This window comes from Leguminivora glycinivorella, chromosome 1, assembly GCF_023078275.1.
Source record: "Leguminivora glycinivorella isolate SPB_JAAS2020 chromosome 1, LegGlyc_1.1, whole genome shotgun sequence".
NCBI lineage: Eukaryota > Metazoa > Arthropoda > Insecta > Lepidoptera > Tortricidae > Leguminivora > Leguminivora glycinivorella.
The window spans coordinates 22,908,263-22,928,990 of record NC_062971.1 but is presented as its reverse complement, the minus strand read 5'-3'; the positions used below and the strand labels follow the sequence as shown (position 1 = coordinate 22,928,990).

At 38.7% G+C, this 20,728-nt stretch overlaps 1 protein-coding gene across 5 annotated transcripts; it reads left to right on the top strand.

The window, feature by feature from the left end:
• The first annotated feature begins 7,013 nt into the window (after nt 1-7,013).
• LOC125231862 (GATA zinc finger domain-containing protein 7-like) lies at nt 7,014-19,038 on the top strand. Of its 5 annotated transcripts, none has more exons than XM_048137475.1 (10): nt 7,014-8,045; nt 8,868-9,045; nt 11,635-11,790; nt 13,412-13,552; nt 13,766-13,897; nt 14,343-14,447; nt 14,607-14,674; nt 15,060-15,214; nt 15,508-15,691; nt 18,755-19,038. In XM_048137475.1, the coding sequence occupies exons 4-10, from the start codon at nt 13,430-13,432 to the stop codon at nt 18,972-18,974; spliced, it is 987 nt and encodes a 328-aa protein (XP_047993432.1). In that variant the 5' UTR covers nt 7,014-8,045; nt 8,868-9,045; nt 11,635-11,790; nt 13,412-13,429; the 3' UTR covers nt 18,975-19,038. The 5 variants fall into 5 exon arrangements, with proteins under 5 accessions (XP_047993432.1, XP_047993425.1, XP_047993404.1 ...); XM_048137468.1 differs by having other exon boundaries at nt 7,014-8,082; XM_048137464.1 differs by lacking the exons at nt 7,014-8,045; nt 8,868-9,045; nt 11,635-11,790 and adding an exon at nt 12,164-12,206.
• The last annotated feature ends 1,690 nt before the right edge of the window (nt 19,039-20,728 follow it).

Here is a 20,728-nt window from a genome sequence, read left to right as displayed (position 1 = left end):
CGTACGTCAAATGAAAAATCAATTCGGTTACGTTCCAAAACGAATGCGATACAAGGGGCGATTAGATCTATGAGGTCGATAGTTTAAATGGAAAACGAATGCAATGCAAGGGCCGATTAGATCTATGAGGTCGATAGTTTAAGTGTAATAACATCAAACATTAACATTTTCCCCGTGCCACATATTTATACTACTCTTTGCCACCTTTAGCCAATGTAAAAGCAGGCGCAGAGCGTGCCGAAATTTTGAAACATAAACTCTAGGTCCATGGAGTTCCAGAGCGCACGAGTTTTTCACAGAAATGAGGAGGCACTTTGACATGTTATCCCGCCAGGCAGCGCCTGTGCAAGAGCCCAGGTGCCGTAGCCGAATGGCATTTCTGCGACGCAAAACGAAAACGAAACGCTGCGAAAGGTAGTCTGGCTCTGTCGCGCCAATACGCAAGAGCGATAGAGATAGATATCTACGAGCGTTTCGTTTCGTGAGCGTTTGTGCCATTCGGCTACGTACCCAGGCATGTCACTGTCAGTATATGTGTCAGAAAGAAAAATAATATCATCTTCTTACGTATGAAACTCTTTATCTGTGCAATCGACTAATAGGGTGGCGCCATCTGTCATAACCTTTGAGTGTGCCTCCTGACCGAAGAGCTGGTAACTTCCTCTCATAACGAATCAACATAGTGATACAGCGAGGTTATGAATTTTCAGATTGATCTGATAGATGGTATAACTACAACTGTTTTTTTTATTATAAATTTTAAGACTGTCTGTTGCCGCCTTAACTTGCCGCATTAGGCCCCCCACAGACGGGAGACAAAACTGTTTTGTCTCCGTCGTATTTGTATGAAAAGTTGCGTCGCCTCGTGTGCGCACCTTCATACTAGCCCATAGACCGAGCGACGGAGACAAAACAGTTTTGTCGCCCGTGTGCGCAGAGCCTTAGAGAGCGCGCACACGGGCAACTTTTGACAGCGACTTTTTTGTCGCGACCATGGCCTAGTATGAAAGTGCGCTCAACTTTTCATACAAATACGAAAGTAGCCGAGCAACTTTGTCGCCCGTGGGCGCGCACCCTTAAACGTTTAACTCTCATTGTAGCCGAACTCGAATTTCGAAGTAACTTTCCTATTTTCATTTCTACATTACGAATTTACGAAGTTTCACTTCTTCCGCGCGGAGGAACTCCACGCATTATTTTTAACCGACTTCATTTTCATTTCAAATATTGTTTTAAGGAGGTCCTGTTAATCCGTTCCGTGCGGAATCTGTCGTCGGATGCCAGATGGTCACTTTCAAGTCACTTTACTCTTGAGCACAAAGAATATAGTAGAATCTCTAAATAAAAAATCCACACATTCCAAATTCCAATGGGTCAGATATCGAGCCCAATGCAAATGCCCCTCGGAAGCCTTGGAAGTTGGTTGCTCATACAAATACACCACGTGACCCCTCCCTGGACACGAAACTGGATCCGCCCCAGGGTTCCGCCACTAATTCTATCGATAAACATAATTTGTGGGTTACTTTAGTTTTTGCTGTAATTAAATAAAAGGCATATTATTTATTTATGTTTTATTATTCATAAATACATGTTTTAGTTAGACATACACCATATACCGAAGCACCGAACGTTATTATCTGCCACTTGTAACAACCGATTACTACATGCGCATTACAAGGGGTCTTATCTGAGAGTTAACAGGCCTTGGCCCAATGTCAGATCGGACTAGAGCAGTTTTCCATTCCAGTCGGCCTAGCTGAATGGCAATCGTAGAGATAGATAGCTACGAAAGAGATATTATCGTGAGCGTTTGTTCAGTTGGCTACGCACACTGGAAATATCTATCAGCTTATCGTTACCAATGTTTTGTTCACAGGGTGAAAAGGAAAATGATTACCTACATGCATCGCAACGCAAAGATCTAATTAGCCCTTTACTAATTTGGAGCAATCCCTACAGAAAAAAAAAATTACACAAATGTCAATGTCATTGTCAGTATTGTCAGTTCAGTCGGCCTCTGCGTTAAACAAAACGGACTACGGAGGAATTTTGTTTTTTTTTTCGACTTGAAAACAAAATATTGTTATTGTTGTTACTTTCGAATATGTATGTTCATTAAAAAACAATTAGTTCATTAATTGAAAAAATCTTTTAATTTTCACGAAGACTCGGTAGTGATATTTATTTGTTGGGAATATTTTAGAACCATGAAAAATAATTATGCACTTTCATTTAGTAGTAGTACTTACAAAAATCATGTATTGGAAGGATTTTCCCGCCTACAGCAGGTAACCAACCATTGCTTAATCCTTGATTTTTAATCCAGTTTTGGACTGAATAAAAATACTCTTATTTTGTCCCTTTATTCCTTTACAGAATGATGAATTTGTTGATATGACTTTGGCAGCTGAAGGGCATTGGGTAAAAGAAATGTCTTTAAAATAAAAAAAAAAATTATCCTGGCTGAATTTTTGGTCAGTGCTGTCATACTTTAAAATAAATAATAAAATAAAATAAAATGCATTTATTTCAGACAAACAAGGTCCATATTTTGTTAGTATAACTTAACCTAAAACATAAAAACTATGGTTAACTTAAAAATAATCTTAAATAACTAACTTAGGTACTAGAGATAAGTGGAGAGAGGACCAGTGCTTGATGAGGCCACTGTCCCATCTCTCAGCAACTACGCTCAGGAGGCTGTGGCGGCTATCGCGCACCCTGCGCAGCGTCGCGGCGCAGCGCTTACGCAGCGTCGCATGAAACCCGTCCACATGCGCGTCCGCGAACATGCCGGACGCGCTGCAATGCCGCGGCAGCCGCAACAACACCCTGAACGCGTCGTTATATTGTACGCGCATGGCGTTAAACGTCCTTTGCGTGTACCGAGTCCACAGGCTGCAGGTGTACAGCGATGTACAGAAAGCTCGAAATAATGTGATTTTCACTTGCGCTGTACACCTGCTAAACCTGCGAGCTATCATGTTGGCCCTGACGGCCAACGCTCTCCTCTCCCTCTCAATGTCCGCGTCATCACGGAAATCGTCGGTTACCAAGTGCCCAAGGTATTTAAATGATGAAACCCTTTTCAGCTGCATGCCATTCAAACGAATGGGTGGGATGTGTGATGGGCACTTGCTTCCCGCTTTGAACACCATAAATTCGCTTTTGGTCACATTATATTTAAGGTTATGCGCACGGGCATATACCTCACACCTCTCAATAAGCAATCTCAGACCGCCAATCGATGGGCTCAACAGTACCATGTCATCGGCATAGCTAATGTTATTGAAACAAACCCGATCAATATGACAACCGACACGTGTACTGCTGAGCTCACCAATCAGGGCATCGATATACAAATTAAAAAGCTTAGGTGAGGTTAGCCCCCCCTGCCGCACCCCGCACTCCAGACCATACTCGTCCGACAACTCACTACCCCAGCGAATACAATTTCGCTGGCCACCATACCAACACCTGAATATGCGCGTAAGTTCCATAGGAAAATGCACTTCGTCAAGCTTCTTCCACAATAAATCATAGTTAACAAGATCGAAGGCTTTGGATAGATCGAGGAAACACGCATATACAGGTGTCTTTCTTCGTGTGTAGTACTCAACGGCTTGCTTTAGACAGATGATGGCACTTTCGGTGGATAAACCAGGTCGAAAGCCGAACTGAGCATCATGTAACATTACACATTTGTCCAATTGTACATTGAGCAAGCCGTCGAGCACCCTAGCCACTATTGTCGCTAACGATATAGGCCTATAGTTAGCCTTATTGGATATGTCACCCGTTTTATTTTTGACAATAGGCACTACAATGGTTTTGGTCAAATCAGATGGCAAGTACGAGTGACATATACAAAGGTTAAAGAACATTGCCAGTATGCGGGGCAGGTGAGGTCCAGCAAACAGCAGATGCTCGACACTTAAGTGATCGTGACCGGGCGACTTTCCCCTTTTCATATCTTTTATTATTTTTCTTACGTCATCTGCAGTGAAATGGACTTGAAAGTCACTCCCCTCCGATACCCCAAAATCGCGCAGCCGCTGCCGCCGGGCCCCGGTTGATGCAGCGGGTGGAACGCTGAAATGATCCTTAAATACATTCGCAATGCCCTTAGGGTCTGAAACTCCGTCTACGCTTACAGAAAGTCCAGGCCTAGTTTCCAACTTTTTTGTCATTTTCCAAAAATTTCGAAAATCATTTTTCTTGTGATGTGCGGCAAGTAAGTCCATTTTTATTTGGTCTTGATGATTTTGGACCCATCTGAGCTTAGACTTAAAGATTTTACGACTATGAGTCATTGCTTCAAAAACGGACCCACCATTCGGCTTACCACACGAAACCCAGTCCTGGAATCTAGCCCTGGCCTCCCTGTGCGCTTCGCTTACATGTTTGTTCCACCCTATGACTATCTTTTTTCGGCGGCCGGTACCTCCCGTGGTGACTTTGCTGTGTATCGAAGCCATAGATAACGCTGATACTATGTTAGAGTACATTTTATCTAATATCACACAATGCTCCGAGTTATTTAAGCAGTAGCCACCACAGCAGTTCCTTAACTCGGAAGGAAAATCAATAAATTTTAATACTTCATTACATTTATTTTCGTATTTTTCAATTTCGTCACATGTTCTCTCCCCCCAGTTACACTTTTTCCCTTAAATATTGCACAGTTATTATTAATGTACATCTTTGACTTAACAATATTAAAATTACATTTAATTACAATAGGATAATGGTCAGAACAATACACATCGTAATCAATGACAATATCTACAATAGCGTCCAAACCAGCCGACGTGGTTACGCAGTGATCCAGCCACCGCTTAGATCCGTTCATTTCACTCAGGTATGTGTGCGCGCTCGAGTCTATACCTAACTTAACGATGTCAGCACATATCCAGTCCCGTTCCGCACAAAAACTTAGCAATTCGTCATAAAACAGTTCGTGAGGGTGCGCGTTGAAATCTCCTAATAAGTAAACCGTTTCCACGCAATTTTCTTTCACTATAGCATCCATTGTACTAATGCACTGTACGAAATCCTGCAAGTTATCTATAGAGTTATTCGGCATGTAAACACTAAACACTATAATGTGTTTATCACTTAACGTTATATCGATCGCGCTTATCCTAACGTTATCGCACTGAATAACCGACGTAGACGGAAAGAGCTTCTTACGCCACAGAAGCGCAGTACCGCCGTACGGCCTGCCGTGCAGCATTCCCGCCGTCGTATCCACTGCCGAGGTCCCGGTGCAGGCAAACTCGTCACTTACGGTGTTTAAATACGCTAGCTCACTTGGTATAAGCCAATGCTCTTGAATGGCTATTATATCCACCGTATTACACAGTTTTCTAATATCTTCAATAGATCGTTTAATGCTTCGACAGTTAAATGAGCACAGCGTTACTTCACTTAATCCCATAAATAAAATAAAATAAAATTACGTTTGTTTACTTATGTTCGTAGTAGCACTCGTAGCACACGTAGCACCAGACGTAGCACTGGCGGCCATGCCCGGCGCGGTGTCGCGACCGGTATTGATGAGTACATGATTAGATGTAATAAATCGGCGAAATATTATTCCACGCGGCCACAAAGATTCATTTAAAAACATGTTTACTTTTTCTTGACACACATAAAACTTATACGCGTTATAGTTATTGCTTCTGTTTTTCATAACTATTTGTTCTAGTATCACTGTCTCACAGGTTTTCTCACGTATGTAGTCTATTATATCTGCTTTTGAGGTGTCTTTGTGTATGTTGGTAATGAGAATAGGTATCTTCGGTTCGGCAGCTTTGAATTTCGTGTTGGATTCGGCCTTGCCCAACATGCCTACACGACGATTTTTTGGTGCAGGTTTTGACTTCTTCACTACTTGCTTCCATTCTCCCCGTTTCGCTATGTCAGCAAAGCTCATAGCAGAGTCCATTTTCACTGGATTTAATAACTCCTTGCTTTCTACTTGCTCACCAGTGCATGACACTTGTGTACTCGGCGGCTGTTTAGTTGCAATGGCGGTCGGCGGGGGTGAGGAGCGCGGCGGAGATGGCGACGACGCAAGGTCCAGCGCATGCGCGCCCGTACAATCGTGAACTGCGCTAGCGCTGCTCGTAGGTTCGGCTGGTTTTCGTTTCGGCGAGTGCGACGGCGAGATTCCGTTTCTAAGCGGGCTCGAGCGAGACATCACAGTCTTGTTATCTTCATCGGCACATTCTATACTGTGAGAGGATAAGTGAAGACCCATTGGTCCGCTGTTTAAATATGCACCACGCCTAAAGTTAACATTTAAATTCGAATGACTAACGTTTCTATAGAATGGGTCACTTTCGTTAGAGATCTTACGGCAGTCCATAGCGATCTTTTCCAAATTTTCAAACTGCTCCTGCGTAACATACCGTGCTTTTATGGTTTGCAGTTCATTTTTAAGCACTACTATGTCTTTTAGAAGCGAAGTTAGATCCACAGAATCAAAGTCGATCGGGGGCAGCTTGTGTAAGTCCCTGGCCACAAATATTGGAAACTTGTCAGGGTCTGTCTCTCGCGCCAAGTCGATGATATCATCAATCTCACGGCGTTGTTGCCCCTCTCTTCTTCGGTTTATTTTTCTTTTTAGTACCGGTACGGATAAAAACAACAAATCCTTCGCCGCCCTGATGTCCTTAGCCGAAAAGAAAGCTAAGCAAATCCTGCTCATGCTCTCATCGTCCATAAGATGTAACTTATTCACCACAAACGCCAAAAGTTCGTTCACCACAATATTACAATTGTTGCACTTCAACGTGTGCGCCATGATGCGCTAGCTGTTCGCAACGCGACCGGTTCTAACGAATGCGCGCGCGCGACTCGAATTAAAAAAATTGACATTAAATAAATAAATAAATAAAAGTTGCATATTTTATCTACAACTACGTATCAAATATAACCAATAACAAATGAGCAATATTTTTAAAATAAATCTATCCTATCAACAGTATCAAATATTTGAAAATTTCAGGGAACCACTCTCTTCAGCAGCATATAAATCAACAAATAATGAGAACAATACCAATTTTCAATCAGAGACTCCCATAATTGTTGGGGATGAGAATAAAGACGCTCAATCATTGTATCAGAAAATTACACCAATTAATACATTTAAAAATACCAGAAACATTCCTAGTGAGGCAATCAATATAGATATGACTGAATTAGCATCAAGCAGTAATGATATGAATCAGAGCCACGTCCCACTTCAAGATATCAGTAATGCAAATATGGCTACTGAGACAATGAATATAAATTTGCCTGATTTTGCTGAAAATAATGTAATGATTGAAAAGCCCCAAATTATAAGAAATATTAGTGCACCTAACAAGATCATTAATATTACTATGGATGGAGCAGTGATAAATGATATTAACCAAGATTTGACAAGTAATGAATTACCAAATGATGGAAATATAAATGCACAAAACAACATGTTCACTATAACCTTGGAGGAATCTGAAAATGCCAAAAATAATATTAATGAAGAGTCAAGAAGTGACGAATTGCCTGATCTGGTAAATATAGATACACCTGATATCAATATGACATTAGAGGAAACTTCAGAAACTTATGATGAAACAGAAACTAATGAGAATTATCCAAGTATACAAGTTCCAAGTATCAGTAACATAAAAGTACCTGGTAAAACAATCAATATAACTCTTGATGAATCTGCAAGTAATAATATTGGTACCAAAAAGCCAGTTGCTAAAATTGAAATACTTAGTTCTACTGTCATTAAAAATGGCAATGGAGATATGAACTCAGGGCAGACATGGCAGTTGCCAAAGGTATATGCTCAAGCCTTAGCAGATATGAACAATCAAAACACATCAAGGCATCACGAAACTAGCACACAAAGTGTTAAGTCTGCCAGTAGAAGCTTAATGGACATCAATCAGTTATTAGATTTTAGAGATGATGTTCCCATGGAAGAGGATAATCAGCATGAGTTGGAAACACCAGTTTCAAGCGGAAATGTCGAAAAGCTGACCGTAAGTGAACATGATGAAACAGTTCCACGTCAAAGTGGTAGGTACAGGTCTCCTTTCTTCTTTAGGTGTTTTTGCTCTTGAAATTTTAAGCATATTGCGAGTATTGCGACTCGCGACTCTCGCGAGTTCTACAGCTCAGATACCACTGGATAAATATGTTTATTGTTGTTTAAAATTGTTTAGATCAAATTATTATTTTGGTTTGTTTTTGTACGTCCGGACGTTCTTCTGTACAGGTCGCAATTTTCAACCGATTCTCTTAAAATTTTGTGACCTGATTCTATTTTTTTTTCGATCCAGTTTTTTTGAATTTTTGTAAAATGCGAATATTGCCATAAAGGACTTAAGCGCCAATAGCGTGTATGGCGCTTAAGACAGTCGAAAAAAAAATAAGAAATTGATTCAGGTCATTTCACACAGTTTAGTGGGCTAACTACTGCTGCTGATCTGATGTAGCCACAAAGAGTGTGGTCTGATGGCGATGTTGATGGAGTCACAGGTGGATCACTCCTGTACAATTAGTTATCTGTCTTTTCAGCATGCCTTGTGAATTATGCCATCAGTCTAAATAGGCATTAGTGTTCTCCAATTCTAAAATGAACTAGTTTTTTTTTATCTCTTGTGCTAACTTTCATTTCTAATACATAATTTATAAAATATATTTCTAGTTTCACTTAAACAGATCAACAAACACAATGTTGTTACATATTAACATTGATTTCATAGTATGTTATTTGATTTTAATGATAACATTTCCACACAACAAATAGCTTGCAAAGTTGCTTGTCCGACTTTATTTACTAATGCATTTGTATATTACAGATTCAGTACTATATACGGCATCAAATCGTGGTGCGCTGCAATTAATATTGAACCGTTTTATGTATTACTGCCACTACCAGCGACAAAATGGCCGGAAAAGACGATGGCGATGTATAGAATACAGGGATCAAAAATGCCTCGCTGCGATTGACACTGTAGGCGAACAGATTGTGGAAAGGTACCTACATCTTATTTGGTATTTTTGTACTTGATCCAGATATATCAGCACTAGACGTGTGTGCCGATTACAAAATTATCGGCGGCGGCGTCGTAATTTCGGCGTGACCTTGAATTTTATGTTTCTTATATAATCATTTATCCATACTATCCATACTTCCATATCCATACTTCCATACTTAATATTATAAATGCGAAAGTAACTCTGTCTGTCTGTCTGTTACGCTTTCCCGCTTAAACCACGCAACCGATGTTGATAAAATTTGGAACAGACAATCTTTAGACCCTGAGACAGAACATAGGCTACTTTTTATTTCGAAAAAAAGGGATGAAGGGGTTGAAAAAGAGGTTGAAAGTTTGTATGGGATTTCTTAATTTTAAAAGATAAAACCATGAAACTTTATATTTTAGCACTTGATAAGAAATCATTAAACATCTTGATAAGGTCGAACGCGATTAATTAACATTATTTTTACCTTTTTTTTTTGTGTGTCGTGCGGTGGGAAGTAAACATTAACTAAAAGCGGGTAGATTATATTTATTTGTCTACCCCGAACATTTATATAAATTAATATCGGGTAGTTTTGTGTTGTTTACATCTCCGGTGACATTTTGCTGGGACGTCAGTCTTCCGCGACCACGGCCAGTGCAACCTGGCCGAAACGTTGGGAAAAAAGGTAAAAATAATGTTAATTAATCGCGTTCGACCTGTATGTGACTTTAAATATGTGTACAAAGCGCGAGAACTTAAAGTGTTATCTTGATAAGGGATAGGGATAGGGATAGGGATAGGGATAGGGATAGGGATAGGGATAGGGATAGGGATAGGGATAGGGATAGGGATAGCGATAGGGATAGCGATAGCGATAGCGATAGCGATAGCGATAGGGATAGAGATAGGGATAGGGATACGGATACGGATACGGATAATATGGGTATCGTTAGAGGGATACGGATAATCGGTCGGCGGTCTCTTACAATCAATGTGCTCTAAGACGATCGTTGTTTGCTTGCTTGAAGATTACGTTTGCGATAAGTATAAGCAAAATGTAAAAAATTGTAAGGGATAATAGAAAAAAGTACTTTTTACCCACCGATCATAGTGTCGAAATACGGGCTATGTGGGATGTTTATAAAGGTTTCCCCAGCATATATAGAATTACCTACGCTGTGGTCGATGTGTAATATTTCTACAATCATTGCAAGCAAAAGTATTATGTGCAATCGAAATAATCGCAGATAAATATACCTACAGAGAAACCTACGGATCCAAATGAAAATGTTAATGAATACTTTTATTACGCGGGCGAAGCCGCGGGTAAAAGCTAGTTTGTAATATTTCTTGAAAATTTGAACAATAGAGGTGTACTACGTATACTTTTTTTATAAACTTTGAGTTAAATAACACAGGTAAATGAACATGGAACAGGAAAAAATACTGCTTATCCTAATTATCCGTTGCTGGCACTAAATCTTTTTTTATCAATGTTGGCTTCCTTTAAAGGATTAAATTTCTAAATAACGAAGAATCTGCAAGCAACTCTTTCTTTATGGGGACAGCACAGCAAATAGCGCTGTGCAAGCCCCTCGACATCAGTTTTCAATCAAAAGAAGTAAAATGCTATATCAGTAGAAGTAAAATTATATTTGAGAACATACAGCCTGGCGAAAAAAATAGAAAAAAATGTGAGGCGCCATCGTCTATGTCAACCGCTTTCCATGTGGCAACTATTGAGTCACTTTTGTACGAAAAAAGTAAGTGTTGCTATTATAAAAAAATTTAGTTACATTTTTATTCTTTTTGCCAAGCTGTAAAGGACTTTGTATAGAAATGATCCAAAATTCAAAAGAGTTAAGAATCGTCTCATTTAATAGCTTTTTTATGTACCATATTATATTATAGACACCAAGCCTAATTTCAATATAAATTGGTATTTTAGTCATAGCATCCTCGCCATCAGTCACCCTTGTTACCTGAACAATATAGTCCAAGTAAGTAAACATTTGCCGCGATCGCCCCGCCCGGCTTACGGCCCCTTTAAAAATCATAAACGTTTACTAAAGTTAATAATCGTTTGTCCCTTTCCTATGTATCGGTATGATAGACAGTATTACCGGTTTCTGAACTTTAGTAAATGTTCATGAATATAGGGGTTAAAATGTATTGTCCAGATAATAAGGGCATCCTAAATACATACACAATAAAAATAGATACTCAGACAACGTTTTACTAACGAATACCTCGTAATCTTCAAGCACACAATGACATGTCTAAGGACATTTCGGCATGTCCGAGGACGTCTGGGCAATATGCCGTAGAATCCCATTTAGGCTATAAGAACGCGCCGGAATACTCAATGATGTGGAGACTACAGGGTTTACTCGAGAACGTCTGGGAGATGCCTTTGCATTCCTAAGCACACCTCGGATCGGAATGACCCAGGGAACTGCATCACGACACGATTGTCTATAAGTTACATTTCGCTCTTTGATGTATACTCACCGATAAGTGCGCATAATTATATTGATTATAACATTTATAATTTTTAACCAAACCAAACAATATTAATACAGTATTTTTGTTTTTCAGAAAGCATATACATTGTCATCCTAATCATGACGATAAAATCTGCAGAAAAATGACACGAAGAGATGTGAAAGTTTTTACGACTATTCAAATGGCAGAAGACGTGCTGAAAAAAAAGAAGACTTCGTAACTTTTTACGCTCAAAGAAGATGTGTTATAGTAATAAACATGGTCTTTAGTCATCATCAAATAATCTATTTTTAATTATTAACCAAATAGGCTACTATTAGGCTACTTTCCTCCTAGTCAAATTAGCTTCTTTTTAAGAATTGTCAAAACGACTTACTAATATGGAATTAATATGAAATCAAATTGAGTGACGTCACGGTTAACTGATTTACTTTACATATTTCTATCTGATTTATGAAGTAATTATAAATTGGAGTTAAAAATAACTTCTGTCCCTGTTTTTTCGTATTATTATCTGATGCTTTGTTTTGTGCATGGTATTAACATATTTTATTTTAAGTAAAGTCAAGTTGCCTATTGTAGGAATCCTCCTGGAAATGGCAGCTGACATTTACGAAGGCTCGTTATTCATGGCCGTATACTACAGAGTGGGGCCTGTAACCAAGGTGAAGAATTGAACTGTAGGCTATTCTCCTTATACTGATCAACATTTGTTCGGCGACTTGTATACGACGTATCGCGCGGAACACGATTTCAACTTGTGTATGTGTGATTAGTGGGGATTTTCGACTTGCTTTCTACTCCTGGTACTAATGTACTTACCCATGCAAGCGAAATTCCAAAATTAAACCATGAGCGCAGGAAGTGGTTGCAAAGTGGAATTTCGAAACCCCAAACCCCGAGACTAGATGATGATTATGTCTTATGTCTCGTCATCATAGCACCATGCTCTTATTATATATCTTATAGCCAGCTGTTCATTAAACAAATATTTACTTACATACATATCATTTTCATAAAATTACGAGGTTCTGATTAAGTCTGTAAAAATACTTCTGGAGAAAATGCAGCATCCTCATCTGTTTTTGTAGAATAAAGAGAGCCAAAGTACAGTCTCACCAAAAAGAGTAGAAATTAAAAAGTGGCAACATCGTAGTGTCGTCCCGCTTTCTCACACGTATTGATTCTAAAGGGATGAACGTTATACTTCCGTGGGGAAGAAGCTACAATGTTGAGCAAGCTACACTTTAATTTCTACTCTTTTTGGTCAGCCTGTAGGTACAATACAAAAAAATAAATTTAAAGAATCAGGAAAACGAAGAAAAAAATATCTACTTTTAGATCTCACAAACTTCGGAACGACCCCCTATAATCTGTCATTGTCAATGTCAACTTGTCAAGTCCTCTTCACTTGACTTAACCTGTCAAACAAAATAATCGTAAATATCGTAACAAGAATAACATTGGTGTTTGAAAATAAAGGTGGAAATCAGATATAATTAATGATATTTCCATTTATTTAAAAATAGAAGTCTGCGTGCGTCAAACATGGTGCACTCACAGTTCAGTTTATCATGGGATTCGCATAAATCTATTATGTGCCATGGTTTCAGTACTCTACAACAGGTACACACAGTTCCTCATAGAATTAAAGTTGTATACTAAAGCTTTAATATCACATAATAACGATTTTCAAAATATACAGTTATACACTGGATTATCCCACACAAATTGTAACTTCATGTCTCATAGTATATTTAGTTTTTAGATTAAACAACAAACGTTTATTGCCTACAAGTTCTGGAAGATTGTTTCTATTAACTTATCTAAAAGCTACTACGGTAATAAAAAGGAATAATTATCTTTTCAGAATGGTGAATTTGTTGACATGACCATTGCGGCTGACGGACACTTTGTAAAGGTTCATCAAATGGTGATGGCCATGGCCAGCCCATATCTGAAGGAGCTCATAACATCTGCTCCGTGCCAACATCCAGTTATTTTCCTCAATGTAAGTTTTGTTTCACAGACTCATAGTCTGGTATGTTTCTGTTATCTATTAATATTATGTATGACTAAGCTATGCATGTGATATCCACTCAGTTGCTTTTGGTCGAAAATTTTAGAGCAATTGAGTGGATTTTGCCTTGTTACTTTTTTCTAATCATTACTATTCAAAAAATAGTAATGAATGGATTTTTTGTAAATAAAGCAATTGTTTCAGAATGTAAACCACAAGACATTGTGTTCTCTCTTAGAGTATGTTTACACTGGTGAAGTCCTTCTTCCAGCTGAGAACCTGGCAACCTTTGTAGAAACTGCCAGATCTTTACATATTAAAGGATTGGAAAGCTTGGTAAATATTGTTGAGATTATAAATGTAAACTATCAGCTCATTTAACACATAAGACCTTCAGACTTGTGTCTATCTGAGAGTTTTGCAGACGACAATGCTGCCCTTCCTTCACATTTGGACTAACTTACCTACCTACCTACTTTACACCTACTGCAGCTGTTGCTTTTTGATAATAAATTATTTTAAATCACTAAAACAATTAATAACCCAAAACAAAATGTATTAAGATTTTCAGTACTGCAAGTGACACATGTGGTCGATTTTAGAATGCAACATTAAGAATGCTGCATTCATTAAGAGTGCTAATATAGACCACTTTTTATTTTAAATATTATGTGCTGTATTATTTTCCTGTACAATAAAGTGTTTACTTACTTACTTACTTTTACCACTTACTCGTACCAACCCTGTAAATCCTTTAATTTCAATTGAAGTTTATTTTCAGGCCAGTAGTGAATATTTACCAATGCGAATGGGTACCAACATATCACAGTTGGAAACAAATGAACTTAGCAACATTTTAACTTCTTCTACAGACAATACTGAACAGGTATGAAAGTTTGGGCAATCAATTATTTGATATCAATCGTATTACAACTGCTTAACAGAAATTGTCTGTTTTTAAATATGCAATGAAAAATAAACCCTAACATGCGAAGTATATATAAATATACATCCAATTTACCTACATCCCTGCACATTCTTACAGATGAACTTGCCTGTGACAAGAAAAATAGCCTTAAAAGCATGTAGTAAATCAACAACACCTGCAGCTCTGTAAGTATATTTTAATTTTGAAATTCATACATTTAATAGCACTAGCCAATAGTCTATACGATAACAGTTATATAGATAGACGTACAAATATGTCTATCATATTTTGCGGGGGGCTGAAGGAGTTAACACATGAAAAGAGGATTTTGATACAAGGTACACACATAAATTATCAAAAATTAATATATTCTCATTTCTACATCTATGCACTCAAAAGATTATCTAGATATGTGATTTTTTGCTTGATGTGCATTGTCTGCAAGGTATTCGCAGAGGGGTACCTAAGTTACTGAAAAGTCTAGTCCAGTTTTATATGAAAGTAGGTTTTGAGATGACGTACGAATATATACCATCATGCTGCAATATAAATGTATTTATATTATTTCAGAAAATCTAGATTAAATGTACCAGAAAATGTTCCTGAAGTGACAGACTACGCTATGGCTGATGACACCGCACATCACCTTTCGGATGACGACCACGACTTTCGGATCCAACCGTCCGCAAATTCGATGTTAGAGACTACACCGGACTCTGAAAAATGTAAGCTAAATGAATCTAATATTTCTTAGTGATTTTATGTAATTCCTAAGATATTTCAAGCTCGACATACATTAACTATGGCTTAGGTATATATATTACTTGATCTTAGAAAAATGGTCAGAGCATACTAATATATAACATACATTTACATACCACATCGGCGCCAAACAAGCATATTACGATACCATCCCCATGATGGAACTCAGTCACCAAAACCTTTGGACTTCGACATATTATCTCTGTATTACTATATGGTACTTTTCTCTAGTATTTATTTACTTTGTTTTTCCTAGATTCATCGAACCTACAATTCACCGTATCGATACGTGGCTCACTGCAAATAATCCTGAATCGTTACATCTACAACCTGCACTCTGTGACGCACCGTACTGGCGTGCGGCGCTGGCGCTGCGTCGACTACCGCAACCACAAGTGTATGGCTTACGTCGTGTCCAACAAGAACGTCGTGGTTGGCAGGTATGTGTAGCCTGTTGACATGATTGTGGCACACTGCAAATAATACTGAACTGGTACATGTACAACCTGCACTCTGTGATGCACCGTACTGGTGTGCGGCGCTGGCGCTGCGTCGACTACCGCAACCACAAGTGTACGGCTTACGTCGTGTCCAACAAGAACGTCGTGGTTGGCAGGTATGTGTAGCCCACTGAGATGATTGTGGCTCACTGCAAATAATACTGAACTGGTACATGTAAAACCTGCACTCTGTGACGCACCGTACCGGCGTGCGGCGCTGGCTCCGCGTCGACTACCGCAACCATAAGTAGGTATATGGCCTACGTCGTGTCCAACAAGAACGTCGTGGTTGGCAAGGTATGTGTAGCCCACTGACAGATCGTGGCTCACTGCAAATAATCCTGAATCGATACGTCTATAACTTGCTACCGTCTCCGACAAAAATGTCGTGATTGGCAGGTATGTGTACTCGTAGTACCCAGCCGGCGTATTATGCTTCCAATTTTATCACTTATCTACGTGGATAATTCATCTGTCACTCTCACACTGACATACTTGCCAAAACGTGACGGATACTTTAGCCACATAGATAAGTGATAAAATTGGAAGCATAATACGGCTGTTGCACCTTAAACGGATACGTCTGCAATCTGCACTCTGCTACGTCAAATACCTTCCTAATATTATCTAATATACCTCTTTTCTAGTACGCCACTTTTTCCGGTCCAAGGCTAGTCTCATCCAGTTGTGACCCGCCATTTGGCGATATGATGATGATGATTATCTAATAGACATTACGTTGTATATATAAATCAAAGACCGATATACTCACACTCCGTTATCGACAGATAGTCTAAGAAAAAAATGTACCTCGGCACCATCAAAAATAATACACGGTCGACTAGATCTACCTACATCGCCAATATACGTATTAGGTCTAAAGCCAAAATAAAAAAATATTACTGTGATTACCGATCATTTACAATAGTCAACTTAGTGAATATTTATTACTAGAATGCAAGAAAATGAATCAACTTGTGATAGATAAGATAAATCAGGGTGTCCACTTTCTGGAAAGTCAGGGAAAGTCAGGGAAAAGTCAGGGAAGCTCATAGTGGTCATGGAAAGTCAGGGAAATGATTTGGAGGTCAGGGAAAAATTTAGCACCAAGAAAAAAATCAAAAAGTATTGAAATAATAATATGATTTCTATGGTTAGCCACATCCATGACAGCAAAAATGGATTCCCGGTAGTGATTTTAAGGCAACTTAGAATTGTCTCTTTAGACTTTTTATGATCAGTATAGATAGTACCTGGCCTCCATCCCAGTGATTGCTAAATGAGGGATATCTTCATGCCTTAATTTATCCGACTCAAAATTGTAAATGCGGAAAAATCCAGGTTTTTTTCTTTACATTGCGTGCCCCACCCACATATTCCTAAATGGCGAGGGGGTCGGTAATAAATTCAGTTATTGTGATTCAGATTAACTGAAAAGTTGCACCACAATGTCACCATGTACAACATTCATAAAGCTTTCGCTAGGGCGACGTGAAAACGACAAAGACAAAGTTACGTCGCTGTCCAAATTCTAAATATCTATCCGACAATCCAAAGCGGAGTTCCTCATAAAGCCAATGGCGCAAAACGTCACATAGAAGCGCAATTTTATTGATAAAATGAGTCAAAGGAGCATAGGAGGATAATAAGCGTGACGATGAGAGAACTTCAAAGCACTTGGAAACCTAAAGGCATGAAGTGGCAAAACACTTAATGGGCATCCCGACGCTGTGACAACAGAGAAAAAATTTCGCGCTCGCTTCGCTCGCGTTTACTATTTCTACGTAGGTAATATATTTTAGTTACTTAGTCAATACTTCGCGCTCACTACGCTCGAAATCTCCTTTTCATTTCAAGTCTGCTTTCCTGACTCTGCTCTGTCTGATAGACTAACGCCGTGTCTTGCGTGGGCGACCGTCGCCGTCGCGTCTCATACTTCCATATCGATAAGGTTTGATTTCGTATGCGTCGCATCGCCGTCGCGCGACCAACGCGCGACCGTCGCCCACGCAAGCCATGGCGTAAGTACTCCATTTTGTTTACTATGTATTTACATAATTAACTACTATCAGCCCCATCAGAGACGTATAAAAAGGGGAAAATTTTCGCGCTCGCGTTTTTTTTCTAGCCTGCTATATCCAAGGGCACCGAAACTTAAACTCGCTCTACTCTGATAGAGTGCACTGGCCGGCACTGGTATAGCCAAAAGTAAATAGCGATAACTACCAACTATAGATTTCGTTAATGTTAGTTTTATAAAACCAGAAATTAAAGTTTAATAGCTAACATAAAGGTAAAAAAAACCGTAGGTACAAAAGTATGAACTGCCTTGCAAATTTTAATATTTCATACTTTAGAATACAAACATTCCAGAAAAAAATTGGCTGTGACAGACGGACAGACAGACGCACGGGTAATCCTATAAGAGTTCCGTTTTTCCTTTTTAAGGTACGGAACCCTAAAAAAACTGCTTTTTTTTTCAAGACAGAAAAAACCATTTGTTTGCAACCCTAAGCAAAAGTGGTAAAAATGTCATCAAAGAATGAAAATTTGGTCAGGAAAATTTTCTTATATGGTCATGGAAAGTCAGGGAAAAGTCAGGGAATTTTTTTCGGGTTTAGTAGTGGACACCCGGTAAATTATTCCGTTGAATCCGGTATGTTTTTATTTCTTTAAGTTCTTTTAGTTTAGACATATACTTTTTCAATTTGTATTATGTTTGAAAGGTAAATTAAGTAATACATAATAAAGTAGTTATGTTTGAGTTTAACGTTGTTCCTCTAAATCTCTTGTTCATGAATGGTAACTTGGTAAGGTTAGGTCGGCGTAAGATCATACAATATCATTCCTTGTAATATTGTTTAAATATTTTCTATCAGCTTTATTAGTTATAGTAATGTGGTATTTCAGTATTCCTGACGATTTGAGACATTGTATGTAAGTACGCCTATTCTAATATACGGAGAACCGGTAACAGTTAAGTATTTCTTTATATTGTTACAGAGGGAATCTCCATAACCACCCATTCCACGATAAAAAGATACTGTCGAAAATCGAGAAAAATGTTGTCTACTCTGCTTTAGACGACGTCGAAGGCTACAAGGATAAAGAACCCACCGCAGACTCCGGCAAAGACGCGAATGCCATGGAACACGACAACGAATACCTCTCCTTAGACTTCAGCGAAGAAAACGAACCTTGTAGTATTATAAAGCATGAGTGAAAAGTGAAATGGGTGACACTTAAAACGAATTCAGACTGTTGTAGTGAATAAAGTTAGGTTAAAAGTTAAATAGTGGTTTTATTTTTGATGTATTTTTTTATTTAATATTGTTTGTAGAACGTAATAATAACAGTACTTAACAGTGGCTTAACAGCCACTGGGCAGAAAGCGGTGTACACCTCTCGACACCCTTGAGTTCTCACACCGGTGTTGCCCTTGAGCCATCTTGGATGTCGCTTTTTGTGGGGGCCCATCTTGTGGGGACGAGTCACCGTCTGCCGGAAATAAAATTGGATACCGTTTTATTAGGCAGGCGTCCGGTTTTTTATCTATAGCCCAGTATTTAGTCCATCACTTTCATCAAAATAGACCAGTTCATTTTAGATTCCATTAACTCTCAAATAGTCCTTACACCCTGGCGGGTGTTGCCTCTGCGTGTGTCCCATGATACGGGCAAGGGCAACATCCGCTCGGTGTACCCCTTACATTTCATTAAAGTGTCGAAAGGACCTCTACGCGTTGGCTTCGGCCCCGCGCACGCCTCCCAAAGGTCCGGAACACCATTGTTCCGTGATGGGAAAGACAGTACTTATACCTAGTTATTGTGGTTAAATTCACGGGCCTTTTGACGTGTATTTGTCTATAGTCTGCTCGGAAAGATAAGAGTCATGAAATGTAAGGTTCCATTCCGTTTCTGTTTCCGATTAGACTGTCATGTCAAACTTTAAACTAATGAAATTATGAAGTTTACTAGGCACATGCAATGCCGCCAATGCCTATCAAAATCGCTGCCTACTTATTCCTCCTCTCTCTACCTTTACTTAGGTAGGGAATTGTAATACTTGTCATACATCTCACTTCATACACCTACAAAAAAGTAAAAATATAAAATTATTCTGTCCGTGTAACGGTGAAGCGTTCTTTCGTGTTTGCCCCCAAATCTTTGAATCAACAGTAGCCACTTTGCCGTAATGGGTGCCTTCTGCCGTACGTGCCCCAACATTTTTTAAAAGGACTTTTTCGCGAGCGGTCGTTTTCTGTTTGCTTCGGGGTTCCTATTGCAGCTTTTAGCGAACAGAATTACTTGTTAATTAGGTTCCTAAATAGGTATCTACACTTACATACACAATGTTTATTTTTTATATACGTTATGTTAAAAAATCGAGCACAACGAATTTGGCATGACGAAATGCAAAAAATATAATTATTAATTTATTACACTACCTATTTACACTAGAAAGTTTAATCTACGCTACTTGTAAACAATTCATTAACTCAGTAGGTTCTGCGACAGAATCTAAATTTACAAATGTACTGTCAGAAATAAAATGACAACTCATTCGATATCAAAATCTACTCGCTTACCCTTTATTCAGAATCATTAGGGACATAGCTATTTAGAGTACCAGAGGTGTTCCATGTAGGAAATTTGGATAAGGCATTTGGTCGTAACAACTAGTTTAAGTTGAATATCTACGCAGATCCCAATAAGTTCCTACAGTCATACATAAATATGCGAACCCACGTGTCAATCATGATTTAAATTGATCATTTAATACGACGATATTGACGAATCTCACGTGGTAACGGTTAAACCACAAGCGTAGTTCGCTGGCAGTGCGTGGTACAATCTGCTTGATTAACTAGTATACCTATGATATGACAGTTTAAAATAGTAAGAGTTACATATAAATTAACAATGTGTGTGTATGTAACTATTAAAGTTTATATGATATAAACATAAGCCTTATCCA

Bases quoted from the DNA above. Each gene is read 5' to 3' on its own strand.
- LOC125231862 (XM_048137447.1), top strand. From the start codon at position 7,203: ATGACTGAATTAGCATCAAGCAGTAATGATATGAATCAGAGCCACGTC. The intron at 8,083-8,867 runs GTAGGTACAGGT...TGTATATTACAG, and splicing joins AACAGTTCCACGTCAAAGTG to ATTCAGTACTATATACGGCA. The intron at 9,046-11,634 runs GTACCTACATCT...TTTGTTTTTCAG, and splicing joins GGCGAACAGATTGTGGAAAG to AAAGCATATACATTGTCATC.